The 25,614-nt window shown below is 44.4% G+C and overlaps 1 protein-coding gene across 12 annotated transcripts in view; it reads left to right on the plus strand.

The window, feature by feature from the left end:
- TJP1 (tight junction protein 1) overlaps positions 1–25,614 on the plus strand; it is a 104,346-nt gene that overhangs the window by 34,146 nt on the left and 44,586 nt on the right. For 11 of the 12 annotated variants that reach the window (XM_058155901.1, XM_058155907.1, XM_058155903.1 and 8 more), the window contains exon 2: positions 22,675–22,731. In XM_058155901.1, the coding sequence (XP_058011884.1) occupies positions 22,675–22,731 (57 nt within the window). Of the gene's footprint in view, positions 1–4,631; positions 4,662–22,674; positions 22,732–25,614 lie in introns of those variants that run through there. The other variant, XM_058155906.1, reaches the window with a different exon arrangement.

Raw genomic sequence — 25,614 nt, forward strand, 5'->3', positions numbered from 1 at the left:
TCAGACGCTCACAACTCGTATTTGTGACAGTTGCCATGTCCTGGGGTCACGTGAGCCCCTTTTGCGACCTTCGATGGGGAAAGCCAGTTTTGTTTAACAGCTGTGTTACTGATTTAACACCTGCAGTGATTCACTTAACAACCGTGGTAAAAACTGGAGCAAAACTCACTTAACGACCATCTCACTTAACAGTAACTTGGGGCTCAGTTGTGGTCGTAACTCGAGGCTCACCTGTATATTGTGGATTGTGCTGGTCAGGGAGAACTTTGGCCTTACAATGTTTAACTGATAACCTCATTTTTGTATCACTTAGCAACAGAAAGTTTTGGCTCGATTGTGGTTGTAAGTCGAGGACTACCTGTAGCAGGAGACGGCCCATTTGGGGGTAGAAAGACATGGATTAGCCAGATGAAGAGTAGACTAATCAAGTCGCCTTTAAAATCTTTCCTTTTTCATCCTCTTCCCACTTTCTCCTCTTTTCTCCTCCATCCATCTCAATTCTGCACCCCCTCCTGAGCTGCTTCTGCTTCATAACTAGCCCATTTTAGCAAGGAAACAATGGCGGCTTATGTCTTCGCTCTCCCCCTGACGTTGCACATTTTGGTTGACAAAAGGGTGCATTCTCCCCCTACTTCAAATGGAAGTATTTTGACTGGCATTCAATTTCTGCCTAGGGAAAGGGGCACAGGGCACCGTGTGCCAGGTGAAAGCCATCAAAGATCTTGGCTCCGTTAGGAGCAGACCTGAGGCATCTATCAGCTGGTCTCTTGAAGCTTGGAAGATAGAAAAAAATTGGAATTGATCAGCTGGGACCACTGTTTCTCCACCTTGAGAAGTTTAAGAGGAGTGGAGATTTCTTGGAATTGAAGTCCACACCTCTTGAAGTTCTCAAGGTTGAGAAACAGGGCCTCTGGTGGCTCCACAGGCTAATGCAGCCTGTTATTAACAGCAACTGCTTGCAATATTGCAGGTTCAAGTCCCACCAGGCCCAAGGTTGACTCAGCCTTCCATCCTTTATAAGGTAGGTAAAATGAGGACCCAGATTGTTGTGGGGCAATAAGTTGACTTTGTATATAGTATACAAAATGGATGAAGACTATTGCCTGACATAGTGTAAGCCGCCCTGAGTCTTTGGAGAAGGGCGGGATATAAATGCAAATAAAATAAAATAAAATAAAATAAAATAAACATATTTTTCTCATCAGAACCCATAACTTTCCCAAAGTGTAGACTTTGGGCTTTCTGAGCTCATGTTTGAGGTCTAAACAGCAGGAGGAAAAGATGAACTCCTAAGGTTGGATCTGGAGAAGGAAGAAAAGGCCACCCCCATGGTAGGTGGGCACATAGCCAGCCACTCCAAAAACACCTGGTCCTAATAGGAGAAAATATTTGTAGCTCAGAGTTGAACTCCGGGGCCCTTGGTGCTCTCTGAGCTTGGTGGTTTTCTTGTGGACGTTTCATGACCCAATTAGGCAACATCATCAATGCTGGGAGGGAACAGGGTTGCAGAGAAGAGGAGGAGAACAACTATGGGTCCTTGATACTCTCTGAGCTGGGTTCATTTCTTTCAGACATTTCATGACCCAACTAGGTAATATCATCAGTGCTAGAAGGGAGAGGGGTTTGCTCTCTGTTTATAAATTCCACTCCCTTCTAGCACGGATGATGTCGTTTATTTTAGTCATGAAACATAGGATGATATTACCTATTTCAGTTTGGGTTGTGGGAGGTCTATTTTTGTAATAAATTGGCTCCATTGAGCCCCAGAAATATTTCAAAAAAAGTTTTATAGGTTTATTATTTTCTCTTGTACATGCTGGGCTGGAACTGAACAGTAGAACCGTAAATTGTTCTAATCAAATTTTCTCAACTGTTTTTTTAAGAGGTCTCCTTTCCTGTATTTGTGATGATCTTTTAAAACCTAATCCCAACTCCCATCTGTTGATATTTACCAAACAGAGACAGATTTTATTTTCGAGTCAGGCTGGAGAGTTGGGTCTGCTAGTAATAGACTTTATTTATCTCGGGATCTGCTGATCCTGGCAAAAAAAAAAATATTGCAAACCATCCCTGATTGTAGCAACTTGGGGTCCTGCTTGTGCTTGAAGCAAAACCTTTCAGAGGGGAATTAAATGGAAATATCAGAGCAGCCAACGGTTTCTAATTAATCGAGTGTTTAGGTTGGAAGCTTGTGTCTTACCTTCATTTCATCCAGGACCACCAATGGTTTCTCCTTTGCCGCAGAGTCCAGGGCGTGCCTTAAAAAGAGACATTTTTCTCTCTTGCTTTGATTTTGCAGGTACAGAACCCTTCCCATGAGAAGGAGAGGGGTGGACCTTATCAGCCGAGGAAATGACACTGAGCAGAATTTCTGCACAGGTAGTCCTCAACTTACAGCCACAATTCAGTCCAACATTTCTGTTGCTAAGCGAAACATTTGTTAAGTGAAATTTTGCCCCGTTTTGCGACCTTTCCTGCTACAGCTGTTAAGCGAGTCACTGCGGTTGTTATTATTATTATTATTATTATTATTATTATTATTATTATTATTATTATTATTCGAATTTATATACCGCCCTATCTCCCAAAGGACTCGGCGGTTCACAGGCATATAAAACATCAATATACAAATTAAAATAATCATTAAAAAACTTATTCTAATGCCCAATTATTAAAAATAGAAATATAAATATTAAAATCAATTTAAAACCCCTATAAATTTAAAATCTAAGCCAGTCCTGCACAGATGAATAAATGTGTCTTGAGCTCGCGACGGAAGGTTTGGAGGTCCGGAAGTTGACGGAGTCCTGGGGGGAGTTCGTTCCAGAGGGTGGGAGCCCCCACAGAGAAGGCCCTTCCCCTGGGCGTCGCTAGACGACACTGCCTAGCTGACGGCACCCTGAGGAGTCCCTCTCTGTGAGAGCGCACGGGTCGGTGAGAGGTATCTGGTCGCAGTAGGCGGTCCCGTAGATAACCCGGCCCTATGCCATGGAGCGCTTTAAAGGTGGTCACCAAAACCTTGAAGCGCACCCGGAAGGCCACAGGTAGCCAGTGCAGCCTGCGCAGGATAGGTGTCATACGGGAGCCACGAGGGGCTCCCTCTATCACCCGCGCAGCCGCATTCTGGACTAACTGGAGCCTCCAGATGCCCCTCAAGGGGAGCCCCATGTAGAGAGCGTTGCAGTAATCCAGGCGAGATGTCACGAGAGCGTGAGTGACCGTGCATAGGTTAAGTTAGGGTCATGGGATGGTTAAGGGAATCTGGTTTTCCCGCTGACTTTGCTTGTCAGAAGGTCACATGACCCCAGGGCGCTGCAACCGTCATAAATATGAGTCAATTGCCAAGTGTCCGAATTTGGATCATGGGACCATGGGGATGCTGCAGTGGTCATAAGTACAAAACACGGTCGTAAGTGACCTTTTTTCAGTGCCATCGTAACTCTGAACTGTCACTAAATGAACTGTTGTAAGTCAAGGATTACTTCTGGATTGAAGCTCAACTGCTTCTGTTTTCTGCCACCGTAGTTTCCTTCCAGGCTAGGAAGGGTGGCTGTTTTGAAAGCTTGCTATGTCCGTCAAACCAAGGAATGTCGGTTTAATTTGTATGACTTTATCACACACACAACTTCCAGTGTCCTTCAGCCTTAGCTACTTTAAGAAATCTGGACTTCAACTCCCAGAATTCCCCAGCTGGCGTGTTCTCGAAGTCCATGCAGTAGAGTAGAGTAGAGTAGACAAGAGGAAAAATAAGAGGAGAAGAGAAGAGAAGAATTGGAAGGGATCTTGAAGGTCTTCTAATCTAACCCGCTGCTCAGGCAGGAAACTACACCACTTCAGACAAATGGCTGTCCAATCTCTTCTTAAAAGCCTCCAGTGATGGAGCATTCACAATTTCTGGAGGCAAGCTGTTCCACCGATTAATTGTTCTAACTCTCAGGAAATGTCTCCTTAGTTCTAGGTTGCTTCTCTCCTTGGTTAGTTTCCCACCTTTGCTTCTTGTTCTACCTTCAGATGCTTTGGAGAATAGCTTGACTCCCTCTTCTTTGGGGCAGCCCCTGGGATATTGGAACACATCACAACTTAACTAATTTTAGGGTAGCTTTTTTTTTTTTTTGCAGCCGTCTTGAAAAAAGCTCTCTATGGCTGAGTTATCAGAGACTTCTGGCTTTCAATCTTTTTTGGGCCGGGTTTTTCCACCCAATAATTTCTCATCGCCCTCCTTCCCTGTTGTTTACACCCTGCGGTTCTTTGGCAACCCTGTTTGTGCAGGAGAACCTTCAAAACATGTTTGTGACTTTTTTTTTTTATGGGGTGGGTGTTTGTTTTTCTTGGGCTCTGCTTTGCGAGACAAAGGTAAGGATAGGGAATAAACTAAAAGAACCAAATATTGTTTTTTATTGACCTAGGTAGGAGCAGAGGGTTTCAGACGGAGGTTCCCTGTGCAAACTCTTGAGTCAGTTTCCAAGGTAGTTTGTGGATTCTCCCAGAAGGGTTCCAATGTACACACCGAAGTGTTTGTCATCTGTAGCACAAGACGACTGCCCGTGTGAACACCTGCTAGGCAACAAGCCTGTGGAACCTCTGGAAGATTAGGTGGGGAAAGGAAGCAGCGGAGGTGGCACCAAAGACATGGCTGCGTGTTATGGATGAATGAAGAGAAAGTGAGTTGATAGCCTCCAGTGGATCTGGCTGGATTTGATAACTCCCATCACTGTGGTTGATGCACCACTATGTAGGGCTTAAGCAATTCCCAGTGCTGATGGAACCAGGTTTGTTTCTTTGCTGCACATCTCGATGGTTTTGCAGTCTAGGAATCTTGGTTTTTGTTGTTGCTTATCTGGAACTAGTAAGGAACCATGATACGTTGCTTACATGTTCTTGAAAACAGTCTGGTGCAGTTGTCTCTCAATGTCGGCCGCTTGAAGATGAGTAGACCTCAATTCCCAAAATTGAAGTCCTTGCGGAGGTCTCCAAATTTGGCAACTGGGGAATTGCGCTGGCTGAGGAATTCTGGGAATTGAAGTCTACCCGTCTTCCAGCGGCTAAGGTTGAAAAACACTCGCTCTGGAGCAGAGGCCTTCAAACTTGGCAGCTTTAAGACTTATGGACTTCAACTCCCAGAATTCTGCTCTAGAGAAACAGAAGGGCTTTGTGCCCTGAACTCCTCCTCCTTACTTTTGCACGGAGTGTTTGGTTTTCTTGGCCACCTTCAGCAGGATAAACAGGGACACCAGGAGCGGGGTGGGGGGGAACCTTCCCTCCTCATCCCCCCCCCCTGATATTGGCCGGTTCTCCCTCTGCATCTAGGAACAGCCGACATCCGAGCCAAGAGGCTGAAGCATTTATTTGAAATGCGCTTTGCTGCTGGCGTGAGAACATGCTGGCCTGCCGTTGTCATCTCGCCAAGGCAGGAATGTGAGCTGCAGCAGGTGCCGTGCCGAAGCTGCAGGGACGCCATCCGAGCGGGTATCCCCATGGACCAGCCTGGAATTCGCGGCTTGATTCAGGGAAGCGAGGAAAGGAGGAGGGGAGCTGGAGATTCCTGAGTTAATTTTGGCAGGGGGACCTCTTGGCCGTTGCCCTTGCTGCCATAGCAAAGAGGAGAAGTGGTGTCTCTCCTGGACATCAGGGAACTGGAATTACTGTACGGTCTCCCATCACGCTAGCTAGATAGTCAGATTTTGAGGCTCATCCTTCATTCCTCTAGCTATACTCCTTGCTGCACTTTCCCTCAAGAGAGGCAGAAATATTGCAGCACCCAAGATAAATTTGCTTTCTTGAGAGGCTCAAAATGCAGAGCAAGAAGGTCTTTCTGTAGAATAGGATGGGACGCTTTGGTGCCCCAGAATTTTGAAACGTTGAGCAGGTTCTCACAAGCCAGAAGGAACCACAGGACGATGAGGTCAACGTGGGAAGCAGATCCGGCCACAAAACTCATTGGTCTGTTGTGCTTCCGTATCTACAACCGCAGTGCTGCCTTCACAAGCCCCAAGAAGCGCAGGACCAAGATAAGAGGTGCCTTCACAGCCGCTTTTTTTTATCGCTAAGGTTGAGAAACTGGTAGTGTTTGGCAACTCTTAAGAAGATTCGTGGACTTCACCTCCCAGAATTCCCCAGCCAGCATGGGAGTTGAAGTCTTAAAGTTGCCAAGCTTGGAGACCTCTGTGGCCGTCATCTGCCAACTGTTGTCCTTCTGCATTCCAGCTGGAAGCGAATGGAACAAACTTTGAAAGTGAAGAATTGATGGACCCCAGTTTGACATTTAGACCTCCGGACAAATAGGCTCCAAAGCTCTTTACTCTTCACAGCAAACCTCAAAAATGACCGTTTTGGAGAAACGGGACTTTTAACAATACAACAGAGAGGCAGGTTGCAAACCACAAAAGGTTTCGGGCAGTGATGAAATGTAAAATTTGTTACTACCGGTTCTGTGGGCGTGGCTTGGGAGTAATGTGACTGGGTGGGCATGGCCAACTTTTTTTTTTTTTTACTTTTAAAAGCATTTTCGGCCGAAGAGGTTGTAAAAAAATGCTTTTAAAAGATTCTGGCGATCCCAGCTGAGTTGCCTGATCGTCATTTTTTTTGCCTTTAAAAGAAAACAAAAGCCTCCGATGATCAGGCAACTCAGCTGGGATCGCCAGAACCTTTTAAAAGCATTTTTTTACAACCTCTTCAGCCGAAGAGGTTGTAGAAACAATGCTTTTAAAAGGCTCTGATGATCACATTAGAGGCTTTTTTTTTTACTTTTAAAAGCATTTTTTAGGCTGAAGAAAAAATGCTATTAAAAGTAAAAAAAACAAAACCTCTGATGATCGTGTGGCTCAGCTGGGCATGGGGGCGGGCAGGGATTTTTGCTACTGGTTCTCCGAACCACCCGCCGCCATCACTACTGGATTGGGCAATCCGGTCCGAACCAGCAGCATTTCACCCCTGGTTTCGGGCCACCTCAGGAGGTCTCAACACACACAATAGGCTTTTGGCACATTGCAGTTGTCAACTGATAAGGAACTGGTAGTCTGTCTTGCACTTAACACCCGGCAGAATAAGGTTTTAATATTCTGGAAAGCATGGAGACAAGATGCCCAGAATCTGCCTGGGGCATTCAGATGCCAAGTGCCAACAATTCAGTTATACAATTATGACCCGTCTTTGCACACCAGGCTCGTTTCAAATGAGTTCACAGAAGCTTTGTGAAATAAACTTTTCTGCGGAGCTTCAAAAGTGGGTTTTCTTTAACGCGAAGCAAATGGATTTCTACTTCCAGATGGTTTCGTAAGTAACACTCGATCTATTATGTCCTCCTTATCTACTCAGATTTGTCCAATTTTTCTTTTGGAAACTCTGACCCAGATGAACTGCGAAATGAACAAGCAGACTTTTGATTAAAAGGCTACACTTAACAGCAAAAGAGAAAAGAACATTTTGAAAAGCTGTTTCTTGAGTCAAACATTTTGAGCTCTTTGGCCCCTGGGCTTCGTATCTGATTGGTTCGGATGCGGCTATTTTCAATGACGTAGATTTTAAATTTCGCTTTTCCTTCGTAAGCCACACAGAGAAGAAACGGTTTAAGAAGGGACTTGGAAGAAAGAAAGGAATGCAATATTTGGCAGTTGCTGCATTGTGTAGCTCAAAATGTTTGCTCAGAGTTGCGGATGATGTAGCATTGAGTGGCAGAATTAACGCAAAAAATGAAAAAAAAAAAATAGCAAAATGAATTTAATCGAGCATTTCCGTAACATTGCTAATCCTTTCGATTCAGAAGATTCAGATAGCCAAAAGAAGCCTTCTGTCTGAGATGCTTTCGTTAGTATTTTTGGAGGGGGGAGGATGGTCTTGATGATCTCAAGAGTGTCTTCCAATCCCAGTTCTGCATTAAAAATACTTTGCAAGATTCTTCTACCCACGATGGAAATCCCTCTTTCTGGTCAACGTTGCCACGTTTTGATTTTTCCTCTTCTCTGAAATAAATACCCTTATTAATTCACTCTCTCTAAAAATATAAGCGTCCCTAATCCGGATCACGTTCCCCCCCCCCCTTCTGTGCAGCACCTACTTCTGGGCCATCATTCATTTTGGGAGAAAAGCTTCTATTTATGCCGTTCTTTTTCTTTCCTCCATGGCATGTCAAACAGGCATAATATATGAGGTTTCCAGATTACTCCCTGGAGAGAGAGAGAAAGCAATAACCATCTCTCTGCCTAGTTAGCTCCAGAAGAAGGGGGCATTTCATTGCAATTACACAGTTCTGACGTATGTGGAACCAGCATGCGGGAGCCCATCCGTTGGAGGGTTATTTATTTATTTTTATTTTGCAAAAGCTGGCTGCACGGCTTAGAGGGGACTGGGGATTTCCCCCCCTCAAAAAAAAAACTCCATGAGGAAAAAAAGAGACGGATAGGGCACTAAAATAAAGAATAACGGAACAATAGAGCTGCCACAAAGAAGAGGGGGTCAAATTATTCTCCAAAGCGCCAGAGGGCAGGACAAGAAACCATGGATGGAAACTAATCAAGGAGAGAAGCAACCTGGAATTAAGGAGAAACTTCCTAACAGTGAGGAAAATTAACCAGTGGAATAGCTTTGCCTCCAGAAGTTGTGGCTGCTCCATCACTGGAAGTTTTTAAGAAGAGACTGGACAGCCATTTGTCCCAAATTGTATAAGGCAGTGATGGCTAACCTTTTTGCTGTCGCGTGCCAAAAGTGGGGGAAGTGGGGGGGGGGTTGCGCACGCGTGTGCCCACAACCATAATTCAATGTGCTCCGCGTATGTGTGCATGACCCCCTTGCACTCCCTCTGCTTTTGACACGTGATGGCCTGGTGGGCCCAGTAGGCCTGTTTTTCGGCCTCCACGGGGGTGGGGAATGCCATTTTCACTCTCCCCAGGCTCCTAGAAAGGCTCTGGAGCCTGGGGAGAGTGAAAAATGAGCCTTCTAGTCCCACTGGAGGCCGGAAACAGCCTGTTTCCCGATTGCCGGTGGACCCGGAAGGCCCGAAAATCAGCCGGCTGGCGCATGCCTGCGTGCTGGAGCTGAACTATGGCAACGCTCGTGTGCCCACTGATATGGCTCTGTGTGCCACCTGTGGCACGTGTGCCATAGGTTCGCCATCACGGGTATAGGGCCTCCTGCTTGAGTAGGGGGTTGGACTACAAGATCTCCAAGGTCCCTTCCAGCTCTATTCTGATTGAAGGGACCTTGGAGGTCTTCTGTTCCAGCCCCCTGCTCAAGCAGGAGACCCTATACAATTTGGGACAAATGGCCGTCCAGTCTCTCCCGTGATGGAGCACCCACAACTTCTGGAGGCAAAGCTGTTCCACTGGTTAATTGTCCTCACTGTTAGGAAGTTTCTCCTTAATTCCAGGTTGCTTCTCTCCGTGATTAGTTGACATCCGTTGCTTCTTGTCCTGCCCTCGGGTGCTTTGGAAAAATAGGTTTTCTTCTTATTTGTGCCATCCTCTTAAAAGCTGAGCATTGCAATACCCTACATTGCAATGCTCACATTAGAAAATGGCGTTTTGAGGCATTTTACTTGGAGAAAGTGTCTTCAGAAAAAATACATGCCTTTCAGCCTACAGGTGGTCTTCATTTTATGACTGGTCATTTAGGGATCATTGGAAGTTTAGGACAGCCCCCTCAAATGGGCATCTATGGCTCCTTTACAGCCTGTGGACTTCAACTCCCAGAATTCCTGAGTCAACCATGCTGGCTCAGGAATTCTGGGAGTTGAAGTCCACAGGTCAGAAAGGGGCTAGTTTTGCCCTCTTCCTGCCCCAAAAGCTACTTAGGCCCAGTTTCAAAGTTTGACACCCTCCCATTAAAAGCAAAAGTTTGCGGTTCTCCATCAGAAGATCAATTTCACGACTTAAAATAATGGCGCAGGAGCGATGCGTGAAAACCTTGGATGGGAAAGCTGAAAAATGCAAACCTGTCCTTGTAGCAAATAAATGACAGGCAGCTTGGCATCCACAAACTGATTTTCTTTCTTTTTTCCCAAATGTGGTATGCATATTTAGCACCGGCCAAAGGAAACCCACTTTTCAGAGCCTGGGTTTTGCCATTCACCATAAAACAGCTGACGGGGGAGGTTTCTAAGGGGTTTATATCCCTACCGTGTGACCAGAGGACAACTGAGAGATTAAATTTGTGCGACTTCTGGATTACTGGCATTTTTTGTGTGTGTTTTTTTTGTTTTCAGAGCTGTGAATTCGGACGCTTTTTTGCCCTTGTGGGAAGGACTCCAAGCTCAGCAGAATTATCGTTGAACTCTGCACAATTGAGGAAGTTGCTCTGCCTGGATTCCACATTGGGGCCCCCAAAACTGGTTGTTTTGGGGGATTGAAGAGTTGGAAAAATATAGGGCCAAAGGGGCAGGGGAAAAGGAAATGCAACCCCCCCTCCCCCCTCCCCCCCATGATCAGCCTGCTGGAAAGAGAAATTATTCCAATTCTTTGCTCTCGTGGGTTGCGGAGTAGCCTTGGAATAGGGAAGCCAGTCTAATCCATGTTTGTTTGAGGAGCAAGTAAGCAACCAGGTTTCCTTCCCCCTCCCCAAAATTTGAGGTTATCAGTTAAACATCGTAAGGCCAAAGTTCTCCCTGACCAGCATAACCCACAACAGACAGCAAATCCTCCAGTTACGACCATAATTGAGTCCAAAGTTATAGGTTGCTAAGCCAGGCAGTCGTTAAGTGGGTTTTTGCTCCGTTGTCATGACCTTTCTGGCCACAGTTGTTAAGTGAATCACAGCAGGTATTAGCAACACGGTTGTTAAGTGAATCTGGCTTCTCTTATTGACTTCGCTGGTCAGAAGGTTGTAAAAAAAGGGGATCGCGTAACTCGGGGATGATGCAACTGTCATAAGTATGAGTCAGTTGCCAAGCGTCTGAATTTTGATCACGTGACCACGGGGGATGTGCAGCTGTCATTAAGTGTGAAAAACGGCCGTAAGCCACTTTTTTCGGTGCCATTGTAACACCGAATGGTCGCTAAACGGACTGTCGTAATTCAAGGACCACCTGGAACTGCTAGGACCCCAGGAGTGGTTCCAAACCAGAAGTCTCCAGGCAGAGACAAATGCTCTGCCTGGAGCCATTTGATGTCTCTTCCCCCACTCCCCAAAAAGGCTTTCCTGTGGGGGGAGGGGTTTCATCTTGAAATGCTGCTTTTAAAACCCCCGTGGAGGTTTGGTTCCCGCCATGTTCGGGGATGCCCCACCCTGGATATTTCTCGGCGTTTTCGAAGGTCAGTCGGCGACTTTACTTAGAAAAGCTGCAGGCGAGATTTCAACCTTTCAAAACATTCCAGAAGGAAACGGTGGCAATTCACTTTGGTGTTGCTGCCCAAAAAAAAGCCACAAAAACACATGTCACCAAGAATGAAACTTTGAGTGCAAAAGGAGGATTTTATTCCTCTGAATGCAGATTTCTTGCTGGGGTTTAACTGGTGGGTTTGGGGTCCCATGCCTGACCTGCCATCTTACAGCTGATCCTGGGTACATTTGGGGGTCCATCTGTATTGTGCCATTTCATCCAAATTTCAGGATTTTGAACATCTTTAACAGGTTTAGCAGACTGACAGAGTTGGAAGGGACCTTGTTGGTCATCTAGTCTAACCCCCCCTCCCCCCAGCAGGAGACCCTACACCATTTCCAACAGATGGCAGTCCAGTCTCTTCTTGAAAGTTTCCAGTGGTGAAGCTCCCGCAACTTCCGAAGGCAACTTCTGTTTCATGGGTGGATTGTTCTCACTGTCCGGAAATTCCTCCTTATTTCCAGGTTGAATCTCTCCTTGTTCAGTTTCCATCCATTACTCCTTTTCTTCTTGGGAGAATATCGGGTATCAAAAAAACCTGCACGCAACCAACTCATAAAAATTGAAAGCTTGTTGAGGATTCCTCTTGCTTGGAAATGCAAATGAAGCTTTTTTTGGGGGATGTTGAAAGTGTTGAAATAACCTGGTTTCCTTGTTAAAGTGCATCTTTCTTCTAGCAACAAAATGCCCACTTGGGTATTTATCGGCCCTGCGAATGCAGGCAAATCTTGTTGCACGTGGCACTTTTTGGAAGCTGCTAAAAGGGTATATATAGCTTGCGATGTTCAGACTTTGTGGGTTGTGTCTAACCTGCCATTACGGATCTCTTTGCAGGATTAATCTGTTCAGCTCGGTTGCCTAAACTAAGTGCTTGCTCATTAGGCCAATAATGTTGCTTAAACTGGAATGCATGAAATCTGAGCTCAACCGCTGGCTGCCCAAAGCCGTTGTGCGCTCCTGGTACAACCTATCAAGTCAAAATCCAGGCTTAACTTAGTCAGCCGTGAACCTCTGGCATCTCTGCTTTTAGTTGGACAGCTGTGTGTTCTCACAACTCCCAGAACAGAGGTCCTCCGCCCATTTGGAAAAGGCAGAATCCATGCTCAACTTTCTCACGTCTTGTACCTGGAGAAGTTTCTTCATGTAGACTTTTTCTTCATTAAGAGGCATTTCTTCGTTAGGTAAAGGCTGGTAGGCAGAGGGTGGCTCCTGAAGACGACCAAAAAAGGATTTCTAGATTTCGGGACAATTTTGTGCTAGCATGGTATGATTTCGGTGGTTGTGGCCCTCTCTCGCATGTTCACGGAGGACTAACAGACTGGATTTGAACATTTATTTATTAATCAAATTTATGAAGCTGCCCATTTCACCCAAAGCAACTCTGGGCTCCGATTAGGGGTCTGGAGGCTAAAAGATATGAAGAATGGTTGCAGGAACTGGGCACAGGGCTGTCTTAACTCATGGGCCTGATGGGCACTTGCCCGTGGGCCCCACGAGCATAGGGACCCCATACTAATCTGTCTATGCTAACCTTTCAGTGCACTTTGTATCATATAACTACAGCAACATATTTATTACATTTTACTCAACAGGGGGTTTCACATTGTTTTGCTACTGGTTTGCCCCAAGCTTGTGCGATTTCATTGGAAGTGCCAATAAAATAAATATATGTTTAGTTTTATCGACCATTTAAATTTTTATTCCTGTGAGTAGTTATCATAAGGGTCCCAAAACATTGCTTTGCCCGGGGCCCATAATGCTCTTAAGACAGCCCTGACTGGGCATGGCTAGTCTAGTGAAGAAAAGGACCAGGGGAGACATAATAGCCGTCTTCCAATATTTGAGGGGCTGCCACAGAAAGGAAGGGATCAAGCTGTTTTCCAAAGCACCCGAAGGCCAGACAAGGAATAATGGATGGAAGCTGATCAAGGAGAGATTCAACCTGGAAATAAGGAGGAATTTCCTGACAGTGAGAACAACCAACGAATGGAACAGAAGTTGCCTTTAGAAGTTGTGGGAGCTACATTACTGGAAGTTTTCAAGAAGAGACTGGACTGCCATAAGTCAGAAATGGTGTAGGGTCTCCTGCTTGGATGGGGGGAGGTTGGACTAAGTGACCTACAAGGTCCCTTCCAACTCTTAATAATCTGGGCTTTGTGTGAATCTTATGAAGTTTGTTTAACATGACAAAGCAGGATAAGATGTTGGTTTGCAGTTGAGTCAGCAGAGTTTGGGATTGAACCTCTACTGTTTGAACCTTGCATGGAGGAGGTGGTGGAACTCCAAAACATGTGGTCCTCAATTGGCATTGTGAAGAAGGAACGAGTTGGGCCAAGAGAGAGTAGCTGACTTAGAGTTGCCCATCGACGTTCCATAGCTGAAGAGAAACTTGAATCTGAGTTCTTCTAGTCCTTATCTGGCACTTTGACCACTGCACTGTCTTGTCTTCTGACTTGCACCAATTTATTTTTGGAATGGAGGGAGAGTGCATTGAAAAGATGTGATTAGGACCCCAAGTTTTCTAACAAAGCACCATGATTGTTTGAATCAAAGGAGTCTAACCTTGGCAACTTTTAAGACTGGTGGACTTCAAGTCCCAGAATTCCCCAGTCAGCTGGGCAGCTTCATAAATCCCCAGCTGGGGAATTCTGGGAGTTGAAGTCCACAAGTGGAAACAGACCATTTCCAAGAAAAGATCAAAGCAACGATAGCAATAAAGCAGGAGGCCTCCATCTTCTAAATATAAGCTTCTCTTCCCCCCCCCCCCCAACTTCTTGTTTGCAAACGAAATACCAGAGGCTGTAATTTAGCCTATAGTGGTTTGAGTTTGTACCATCCAGGCTATCATTAAGCTGCAAGACGGGGCTGTCAGTGTACATTTCTTCCTTAGTCCTGAAAATGTGCGTTGCCAAATTTCCTGCCTACACAATCTTTATGGAGGTTCAAACCTTCTATTAAGGGCCCGCGCTGCCAAGCTCCTTCAAATGTGCACGTTGTCAAAATGCGATGCATGTTTTCTTTTTCTTTTTTTAATCCAGAGGAAGGTTTCCAGCTTGTCTTTTGGGACGATCACATTTTTTGCTTGGTGGGATATCCGTCCCAAAGTGGTCAAGAATGCTCCCCTTGGATCAGTAAAGTAATGTTGGTTCCTTATTAACCAAAAAAGGCCATTTTCTTCTCTTCGCTCTTTCCTCCTCCTTCACTCCTTCCTCCTTCATTCCTTCTCCTCCTCCTATTTCCTCCTCCTTCCTCCCTTCTTACTATTTCCTCCTCCTTCACTCCTTCCACTTTCATTCCTTCCCTTCACTCTTTTGTCCTTCCTCCTTCTCTTCACTCCTTTCTCCTTCATTTCTTCCTCTTCTCATCATTCCTTCCTCCTCCTTTTCTCCTTTCTCCTTCACCCTTCCCTGCTCCTGCTCCTCCTCCTCCTCCATGAAATGCCACAGACTTGGTCAAGAATAACCCTTGGATCAGGAACGTAATATTGGTCCCTTATTAACCAAACAAGGCCATTTCCATCTCTTTGCTTCTTCCTCTTCCTTCACTCCTTCCTCCTTCATTCCTTCCTTCTCTTCACTCTACTATGAATTCAAAAATCCTGTGGCTGGTGGTTGATAGGAGGGCAACCTTGGTATAAAAAGAATTGTTCCAGATTGCCAATATGTTTTGTTTTTCCTTCCCTTGGGCACAGAGCACAACTTGCCCACTCCAGAACCTCTTTTTGTGCTGGGTTTTAAAATGTCAGATTCCTAAGGGTGCCCCCCCCCCCGTTTCATTGGCTGAGTTTTACCATCCTTTGGCAAGGGTGGAGCACTGTCTGTTTCTCTGCCCATCTGCCTGAGCACTGAATGATGACATGCAGGGCTGTTTGTAAGAGTGTAATATTTATTATTTCTTATGCAGGTGAGGAAGAGGTTTCCTTAGATTTTGCAGGAAATCAGGGCCAGAAAATGATTCGTGTTTGTTTAGTCCTTGGGATAAATTTGTACATTCCTTAAACGAACCACCATTTAAAGAGATTGTACTGGATCAGTTTGTTCATTGTAACCTGTACAGTGATAAAGTACGAAGGCCTTCAGTGGTAACCCCTTTTTGGCAATTTCCCATTCTGTTTTGAGAAATGACAGTACGTGTTCGCTGTCAACTGACCAATGGCCTGATAACAGAATAACAAAGAGCTGGAAGGGACCTTGGAGGTCTTCTAGTCCAGCCCCCTGCTGAAGCAGGAGACCCTGCACAATTTCAGACAAGTGGCTGTCCAGTTTCTTCTTAAAAGCCTCCAATGATGGAGCACCCACAACTTCTGGAGGCAAGTCGCTCCGCTGATACGACCAGTGCTCTGAAGTTGGGTTAAAGGTTAAGGCGAATTATTTTATGCATTCCAAGCAAATGAATGGTTTGGCCCAATGTATACAGAGAAGATGGCTTTCTTTGCTATTATGTGGTAAACTGAAGTTTAAAGATAGCTATTGTTTAAGTACACATTCTCCTTTACTCTGTCCTTGCCAGACTGGAATTTATGGTCGTATAACATAAATAGAAATCAGTTCTTTATCTCCGAGTTGGGAAGACAGATGTGTCTTAGCAAAGCCTGTTGCTGCTGCTTCTTCACTCAGCCACAAATGGCCAAGTGGAACCAGGATGGGATTTCATGTCCCACCATTGACTTGGAACTGAGATTTACTTCTCCTCTGAAGCGCTGGGATTTCCACGCTTGGCTCTGGAACTTGTTCCGACGGGATAAAGTAAAGGTTAAGGCGAATTATTTTATGCATTCCAAGCAAATGAATGGTTTGGCCCAATGTATACAGAGAAGATGGCTTTCTTTGCTATTATGTGGTAAACTGAAGTTTAAAGATAGCTATTGTTTAAGTACACATTCTCCTTTACTCTGTCCTTGCCAGACTGGAATTTATGGTCGTATAACATAAATAGAAATCAGTTCTTTATCTCCGAGTTGGGAAGACAGATGTGTCTTAGCAAAGCCTGTTGCTGCTGCTTCTCCTCTCGGCCACAAATGGCCAAGTGGAACCAGGATGGGATTTCATGTCCCACCATTGACTTGGAACTGAGACTTACTTCTCCTCTGAAGCGCTGGGATTTCCACGCTTGGCTCTGGAACTTGTTCCGACAGGATAAAGTAAAGGTTAAGGTTCCCCTCGCACATATGAGCTATAGTCGTTCCTGACTCTAGGGGGCGCTGCTCATCTCCGTTTCAAAGCTGAAGAGCCAGCGCTGTCCGAAGACGTCTCCGTGGTCATGTGGCCGGTATGACTCAACGCCAAAGGCGCACGGAACGCTGTTCCCTTCCCACCAAAGGTGGTCCCTATTTTTTCTACTTGCAGTTGCTTTCGAAACCGCTAGGTTGGCAGAAGCTGGGACAAGTCACGGGAGCTCACCCTGTTACACGGCAGCACTAGGGATTCGAACCGCTGAGCTGCTGACCTTTCGATTGACAAGCTCAACGTCCTAGCCCCTGAGCCATCCCTTTCTGATGGGATAGACCATATCTAAGTTCCATAGGTTTTCTATATGGATATAATTCTGTATAGTCATCATAAATGGGGACGTGGTGGCTCATTGGATAAGATGCTGAGCTTGTCAATTGAAAAGTCGCAGTTCAGCAGTTCGAATCCCTACTGCCGCATAATGGGGTGAGTTCCCATTCCTTGTCCCAGCTTCTGCCAACCTAGCAGTTTGAAAGCACGTAAAAAATGCAAGTAGAAAAAATAGGGATCACCTTTGGTGGGAAGGGAACAGCGTTCTGTGCGCCTTTGGCGTTGAGTCATGCCAGCCACATGACCACGGAGACGTCTTCGGACAGCGCTGGCTCTTCGGCTTTGAAACGGAGATGAGCACTGCCCCCTAGAGCTGGAAATGACTACACTCATGTGAGGGGGAACCTTTACCTTCACCTTGTGCCATCATAAATATGAATAATAAATAAATAAATAAATGGACCCAGACTCTAGGTTGCCTCCATTCTTATCTTGAAGAATCCATTGGTCATCTTCTACCAATATGTTGCAGGTCAGGGAATTATAAGATTAGCAGTTGGGGGAATCTACGTTTTCCTGATGCTGAGGAGCTCCACATCTGGAATTGTCTTCTGGAATTTGAAAAACATAAGCCAGTTAGGTCCTTGTGGAAGGATTGATGCATTATAAGCAGGGCCGAAGGTTGCGTGTGGGTGGGCATTTCAGCATAACTCTTTCGGGTGTGTGCGAATAAAAGGAAGAGGCAAGAGGTGTCAGAGAGTCTCCTTGAGAGTGGGCCTTGGCCCTCCCAGATTCCTCTCGTGTAAGCAGAAACTCTGGCACAATGCAAGTCAATAAAGATTAGAAAACTGCATCCTTCCAGGTCTGCTGGTTGCAATTCAAGGGTGTCTTGGTGTGTGGACTTCATTTCTAATTTGGCTATGTTTTGATCTTGGTCTGAACACCCCAGGGGAGGTTTAAACCCCCCTGCTGCCTTGCAAAATACAGGGGCAGCTTTTGTGGGGAAGACAAAGGGAGCTGTTCTGATATTTATTTAGAGGATATATTGGCTGCCCCCATGTTCATAGCGCGATACACACCCAGATGCCCTGCCCTGAATAGTTGCACAGTTAATGCTCATACGTGTCACACCTCTTCCTGTTGTTAGATAAAGCAACTTGAGTTCATTTAGCTCCCCTCCTGCCAGCAGGTTTCTTCCTTCGATTCTGCTCCGTCCAAGAAATGTGGACTTTGGCGTTGCTCCTTTGAATCAGGTTCTCTTTGAGTTGTGAAAAAGCGCCGCAACTTAGATGAATAGAAAGAAATGGGTTGGGTTGTGCTTCAGGCTGAAAATCCCAAAACTGCTTTGGAGGGTGCATGGGGTGTGCATGGAAGAAGCAACAGGAAGGCCCAACAGCTGCAGACAACAGCTGCTTGATCCAAGAAGAAGACCAAGCTGAGCTGAAGACAGGTGGTGGGATTCCGTAATGGGATCCCAACCAAGAGACGCCTTAGGAGCTATCTGAGGAATCCAGAAGGGGCATCTGCTGGCTTCGGGTTGCCTTCGCCCCACCAAAAGGAGGAGGATGGCCAATCCAGGCGGCCCTTCCCCACCGTGAGAAGCAGAGATGAACTGGGGACCCATGGAGGAGAAGACCCGACCTTCGTCTCAAGGGAAGCAAGAACTTCAAGCAAAGGGCAGATTCAGAAGAGGAGGAAGAGGGGACAGATAAAGGGGGGGGGGACAGACCCCACTGATCCAGAAGGCTAAAATTTTGGTGATCTGGTTGAAATAATCCAGATTTCTGTTGAACATCTGCAGTTGTGTTCTAAGATCAATATTTAGCCTCGTTGGCATTTTCCTTCGGCCTCTGTGTTGATCCTTCCGTGGAGGTCCGAAAGTCTTTTCTTCTTCTTCAGAGCAAAATTGCATTTTTGCCCAAATCCGATTCCTGCCTCTATGGCTCCATTGCCAACAGTCTGTTTATTTGCTCGCACGATTTCTAGTTTCTGCTCCATCAACCCAAAGAGACGCAACTCAAGTCAGAATAAACTTTTTCATGCAAACCCAAAGGAAGCAAAATTGAAGCCCCATAAAATCTCAGTAAACTCGTGAAAGTTAATTTCTATGTCTTTTGTAGGTTTCTTCTCTCCCCCCCACCCCACCCTTTAATGGTCAGTAAAGATTGAGAAAACCTTTTCTCTCTCCTGTTTTGGGCCGGGAGATAAGCCTTTGTTGATACAAAGCAGCCTGCACTCTTTTCAAAGTTCACAATACAACAGCAACATCCTGTTCATTTTGAAAACCGGCCGCTTCGGGCCTCGTCCTCCGGAAGCACAAAAAAGCTTGCTGAGAATTTCCAGCAAAAATAGGGAGCCTCTGTCTTGGAATCCAAGAAGAAACTTAAATTTTATTATTTATTATTTATTTTTTCCTGGGCTGCTGCTTCATGTCAATATTTTATCAACGCTCCCCCAAAATGGAGCCTTGCCTTTTCAGTTTAATCCTTGTGTCTCGCTTAATTTGGGGAATGGGGGTGTTTTCCCAGTGATCTTTCAAACAGTGCCGTTGTTTGTTTACAGAATATTTGAACTCTTTGTTCCCAAGTTTTGTAAGCATTGTTTTCTTCTGACTGCCTAAGATTGTCCAGGCCGTTCCAAGGAAACAGAAATACGACTTATATTTGTTCTTTCTTTTTGCAATCCCAAGACAAATGGAATGTATATTTTTTTATAACTTTAAAACTTTTAATCTTAAATTATTTGGCTTTTAATTTTATTGGTTAAATTGGAACACCATCCAGCACCCTTCTTGGGAGATGGGCAGTTAAAGAACTATAGGCAATACAAACAAACAAATTTCTGCAGTGTCCTGACAGAATTGGGATAAATCATTGGGTGTTTTTTTCCACACACACACACACACACCCAATTCTGTGTGAATTAATATTTAAGTGGGGCTTCCCTGGTGCCAAGCCTGGCATTTTTAAACTGGCAGAATGAGGACATCCAACATGGCAGTAGAATAGTTGTTTTACAGCATCAATGCTTTTGTTTCCTAATCAAAAGACTTTTCATAGGAATGACTTGCACACCTTGAAGTGAATAATAATAATAATAATAATAATAATAATAATAATAATAATAATAATAATAATAATAATAATAATAACTGGTACTTGCTAAATATTGGAAATAGGCAAAGGGAATGGGGAAGGACTTTTCTTGAAAGCAATCTGAAGAATTTTCAGAAGTGACATCTTTGACTTTTGCACCTGTCTGGATATTCAGATACCAGCAAGTGTTAAATCAAAATTCACCAGGTGCGTCTTTTTTACAAAAGTCAGTTTGGGAGAAAGATTTGTCTCTTGTCTCTTTTTTTAAAGTCACCCTTGCTTGTTGACAAAGGTTGTTACGCAAAGCCTGAAGTCACACAATCCTAACCTGGGTCCCTACAAAACACAGAATGAACACCCAATGTGGTGTTTTAGCCCATTAAAAGGTAAAGGTTCTCCTTGCACATATGCGCTAGTTGTTCCCGACTCTAGGGGGCGGTGCTCATCTCTGTTTCAAAGCTGAAGAGCCAGCGCTGTCCAAAGACGTCTCCGTGGTCATGTGGCCGGCATGACTCAATGCCAAAGGCGCATGGAACATTCTTACCTTCCCACCAAAGGTGGTCCCTATTTTTCTACTTGCATTTTTTATGTGCTTTCGAACTGCTAGGTTGGCAGAAGCTGGGACAAGGAACAGGAGCTCACCCCGTTATGCGGCACTAGGGATTCAAACCGCTGAACTGCCGACCTTAGCCACTGTGTCTTAGCCACTGAGCCACCGTGTCCCTTATTTTAGCCCACTGGGAGAGCCTAACACTGGCACACATCTGGTTGGCATGAAAGTACAATAATCAATAGTACAAAATTCTCCCAGCCCACGGTTTAGTTTGAACAATTTGGTAATTGTTCTTTTCTCTGTCTAAAGCTTCCGGGATATTCTTTGCATCCCTTTTCTCTTTGTTCCTCCTTACAAAATAGCTTTGGCAAGGTCACCTCTGAAAGATGCCAGGCTTAAAGACCGGGTGGCTTCTCACGAAGGGAAGATTTAGAGGTTTTAAAACTCTCTGGGTTTTTTTTTGACTCCTTCGTTTTCTTTCCTGCACCTCTGTTTTATCCCTTCTAAAATCAGAGCTACTTTCGCAGCCCTAAATTACAAGAGTCCCTCTGATCCAGCTGCCGTCTCACTTAAGAAAAAAAATAAATTAAAAATGGATGGGAACCTTTTTTTCTTTTTAATCCCTTGGCCTGACGGAGAAGCCCGTTGGGTTCTGCATTCACTAGAGATCAGATTAACTGCAGTGTCAGTTAAACGTGACTTTCCTGCACAGTGGCTCACGTGCTGTAATCCTCCTGGCTGGAGTAAAATCCGTGCCAGGTAGTATCCCCTCCCTCTTACAAAGCAGCCAGGGGGTGTGACACTTTCTAAAACAATGAGTGGAAAAGCACAGCAAGCCAAAAGCACCAGACCTTATAATTTTGGTAACTGGATCTGGTTGCTCCTTTTAGGTCGTTGAGATGATGTGAGCCATTCTTGAGATGAAGGTGGTGTAATTTTGCGCAGGGTGCAGATTCGTGCCTTTTGCTGCTTGGGTTGGGTCCCTCGAATTCCGATGCTTTTTATTTTTCACGGATTTTAGGAGCAGAGGCTGGAAACCCAGTTTGGAAGCAAATCTTTTAGTTGGGGTGGGAGATGAGGATGGGGGAAAGTTTTTTTCAGTATTATTGGCTCTGAAATACTTCGACTTAATGCAAAAATAATACTTTTTTGGAAGGGTTGCTGTGGTCAATCTTGCTTTGACCGGTTTTCGGTTATGTCCTGGGTCGGCATCTGGCACTGATAACCCTCCAAAAGTGTCTCTTGAGGTCGTAACTACTTTGTCAACAGGGCTGAACGAACATCTGCTATGACTTTTGCCATAATTAGGGATTTGCTATTTTTGCCTCCAGTATCAGAAAGGTGTTTCCAAACAAATGTACCTGCTCCAAAACTCCTTTTCCAGATTTAGAAAGGGAGCCAATTCTCTCTGCAGTACGTTCTTAAAAGATTGTGAGAAAAGTTGGAATGCCCACACATACTATTTTCATTGGGATTTTTCAATGCAGTAAAAGTATAACAGATTAAAAGAAGTATAAAGAAAAAGATAAAAAGAAAGAAAACATGACATTAGACTACTGCTCTTCTTTCTATCAAATAATTGACTTACTATTTTTTCCTCTCTCTCTTCAACCATTTTTAATCCGCAAATCCATAAAGCGTAAATTCAGTTGTTTCTTCTTTCAGCAAAAAAAAAAAAGTCCATATAAGGCTTCTAGCTTCTTAAATAATATGTATTTTATTGCTTATTCGTTCCCTGAGCAAACTGATCAGCTTCACAATTTCTGCAAGCTCAGTCAGTTTTATAATTCAGTCTTCTAATGTGGGTATTTCATTAACCTTCCATCTTTATGCTTCCAATGATTTTTATATACAGGAAGTAATTTTTTTTCTGATTTCTGCTATGTTTGGGTAACCTTTGGAGTTGCATGCCTTTTAAGAGCATTTAATATATGAGTTTTGCTGTGCTGGTTCACTATAATTTTTGGTTTTACAAAAATGAAAACATTCCATACATAATAGCCCTTTTAAGCTAAAAAAAGAGGACTGAATAGTAAGTACCATGATCATAATTTAAAAGCCATAAAACGCACGCTTGGTTTGACTTGGGCTTTGAAGCAGGGACCAAAAGTCATTTTGAAAAGGCCTTGCTCCATGTTTTGGATTACAGTTTTAGGAAAGTTTAATTAGTGAAATTAATTCTAATTTTTTCCTTCTTCCTTTTTTTTTTCTTTTAATCAGAGCACAACAATGGAAGAAACGGCCATATGGGAACAACACACGGTGACACTTCACAGGGTGAGTTTTCTACAATGGCAAAAATCCGAAATGTTCTTGAAAGGGCAAGAAAAATAAGGACTTTTTAGAAGGTAAAATCAGAGCAAAATTCCTTGCTCCTTTGCTTGAAATTGACCTCGTTGTAAGCAGCGTAGGATAATTTCTTTCCACGACTTGGAATTAGATGGGATTCCCCCCCCCACAACATCCCCAAGAATTGTCTTCTATAAACGTTAGCATTTTATTGTGTTTTATTGTGTGGTTCAATAAATGGGGCTTTGTGGTACAGCTCAATGCAAGATAAGCAAAAAATAGTCTTCAGCCCTGGAATATTTCTCGTTCATTTTATTTTGATTTCTCTTTCGCCTTTCTGCCAAAGAGATTTTGTGGTGCCCCAGAAGAAATCCCTGGATAGTCTTATGGAGGCAGTCCTTGACTTATGACCACAATTGAGTCCAAGATTTATGTTGCTAAGTGAGACAGTTGTTAAGTGAGTTTTGCCCCATTTTACAACCTCTCGCCACCATTGTTAGGCAAATCACTTACCGTCCTGACATTAGGAACATGGTCGTTAAGTGAATCCGGTTTCCCCATTGACTTTGCTGGTCAGAGGGTCGCAAAAGGGAATCATGTGACCTGGGACGCTGCAGCCGTCATAAATACGAATCAGTTGCCAAGCCTCTGAATTTTGATCACATGACCATGGGGACGCTGCAACGGTCATAAGTATGAAAAACAGTCGAAAGTCACTTTTTTCAGCATTATCGTAACTTTGAACGGTCACTAAATGAATGGTTGTAAGTCAAGGACTACCTGGAATAAGACACCCCCCCCCCAATCCAAAAGAGATTTAAAAAAGGAAAGAAGAAGAAGAAGAAGAACATGAAAATCTGAAAGGACCGACCAGCCAGCCAGTGGAGAAATTGCTCAGTTGCTCAAGGATTAAACAGCAGCCGAACCCGTTTGTACATGACTAGACATTACCCAGTGAGGTGCACACAACATGCACTTTAAGTGTGGTTAAACACCAGCCTAGTTGGATTACACCGTTGTGAGCTACTCCATAAAACTGTTGTAACATTAGAAATCTAGACTGTTGACTCAAGTGATGCCTTTGCCCGATAGCTGAGTTCATTCATCTCCTTATATTTCCGTGCGGCTAAAAAAAAAAATTAAATGCACAATTTATTCTGGGCACCTCCCTTTGTTACTTACTCTTCCACTCCTTCCCTCCCTCCTTCCTTCCTTTCTTTCTTTTCTTTTCTTTTCTTTCTTTCCCTCCCTCCCTCCCTCTCTTTCTTTTTCTTTCTTTCTTTCTTTCTTTCTTTCTTTCTTTCTTTCTTTCTTTCTTTCTTTCAAAAAATACTTGAAGATCATTTTGCAAAGCTAAAAGGATGGAATAAAGTAATTCTGTAAATTAAGTCAGGTAGCCCTTGACTTAACGTCCACAGTTCAGCTCAAAACTTCTGTGGCTGAATGAGACATTGAAGTGAGTTGTGCCTCGTTTTACAAGCTTTCTCGCCGCAGTGGTTAACACTGCAGTTCTTACGTTTCATAATGTGGTTGCTAAGTGAATCTGGCTCCCCCATTGGCTTGGCTTGTTGTTGTTGTTAGTTGCAAAGTCGTGTCCGACCCATCGCGACCCCATGGACAACTTGGCTTGTTAGAAGATCACAAAAGATGATCAAATTCATCCTTGGACACCACCATAAATACGAGTCAGATGCCAAGGATCCGAATTTTGACCACGTGCAACGGTCATAAGTCACTTTTTTCAGTGCCTTTGTAACTTTAACCAGTCACTAAAGGAACTGTTGTTAAGTCAAGAACTACCTGCACTAATATTCAGAGATGAACAGAGGTGGGGAAAAAATGGTTTACTTGTCTTCAATCCGTCACTGTTATACGAAGCGGAACTGCAGCCTGGAGCAGAAGTCCAACTGGGAGGGTTTCGGAGTTGTGCAGAAGATAAAAACCGCACCAGATGCTCTTCATTCCTGCTTGGAAAAACAGCTTTTCTGAAAACAGCCTTCAACACAAGGCATGTTTTCTCGACGGAAACAGAAGTCCTGTATGAGATTTCCATTTCCTCTCATTCTTGATTAAAACTTGGATTTGGCCGAAGCAAGATTACCTCTTCAGCTTGTTAGGAAGGGCATCTGCTTTCCGAATTAGAGCTGCAGGAAAGGAGATGACCTCGGTGGGGAGGAAGGGGGTTGCTCTTCTCCTCCTTGGACGGAGAGTGAGATTATGGCTGATTGAAACTTCCTACAAGCTATAAATAGTTCAAAGATTCAACAAGGGAGTTCTGAATCTGACAAGGCCCCTTGGAACATTCCAGCAACTTTCACACACACAACTTCTTACCAGACATATTCCCAGGATCTGGCCTTCAAAAGAACAACCTGAGATGGTCACGAGTCCTGAATCGGGTCCTTCAGTGTTTACTTGAAGATGGAAGGACTGCAACTCCCAGAATTCCCCCCAGCTGGGATTTGACGTCCGCAGCTCTTAAAAGTCACCAAAGTTGGGAAACACTTGACCGACTTCATAAACAAGAAGTAAACTCAAATGTTGATGCAACTGCCTCCTCTAATATTTCATTAAGGCAGAATTTGTCTGTTGTTCGTAGGATGGGTTGTGTTAATAAGCAAATGTGGATATTGGTCTGCATTTGGGAGACTCAACCCTGGTGCCACGTAGCCTGTAGACAAAGTTCACACAAGAAGGAAAGTTGTTTATATCTTTAGGCTCTTTAAGTTCTGGAGAAAGAGTTCTTCTAGTTGTCACCCCAATCCCAAGAAAGCTACTCTTCTTTCTGAACAGCCATTTCAGGGGGCTAAAAAGACACCTCGGAATATTTGCACGCTGTCCAGGTGCGAAAGAATAGGTCTCAGAAGGATA

Source organism: Ahaetulla prasina, chromosome 13 (genome assembly GCF_028640845.1).
Source record: "Ahaetulla prasina isolate Xishuangbanna chromosome 13, ASM2864084v1, whole genome shotgun sequence".
Lineage (NCBI taxonomy): Eukaryota > Metazoa > Chordata > Lepidosauria > Squamata > Colubridae > Ahaetulla > Ahaetulla prasina.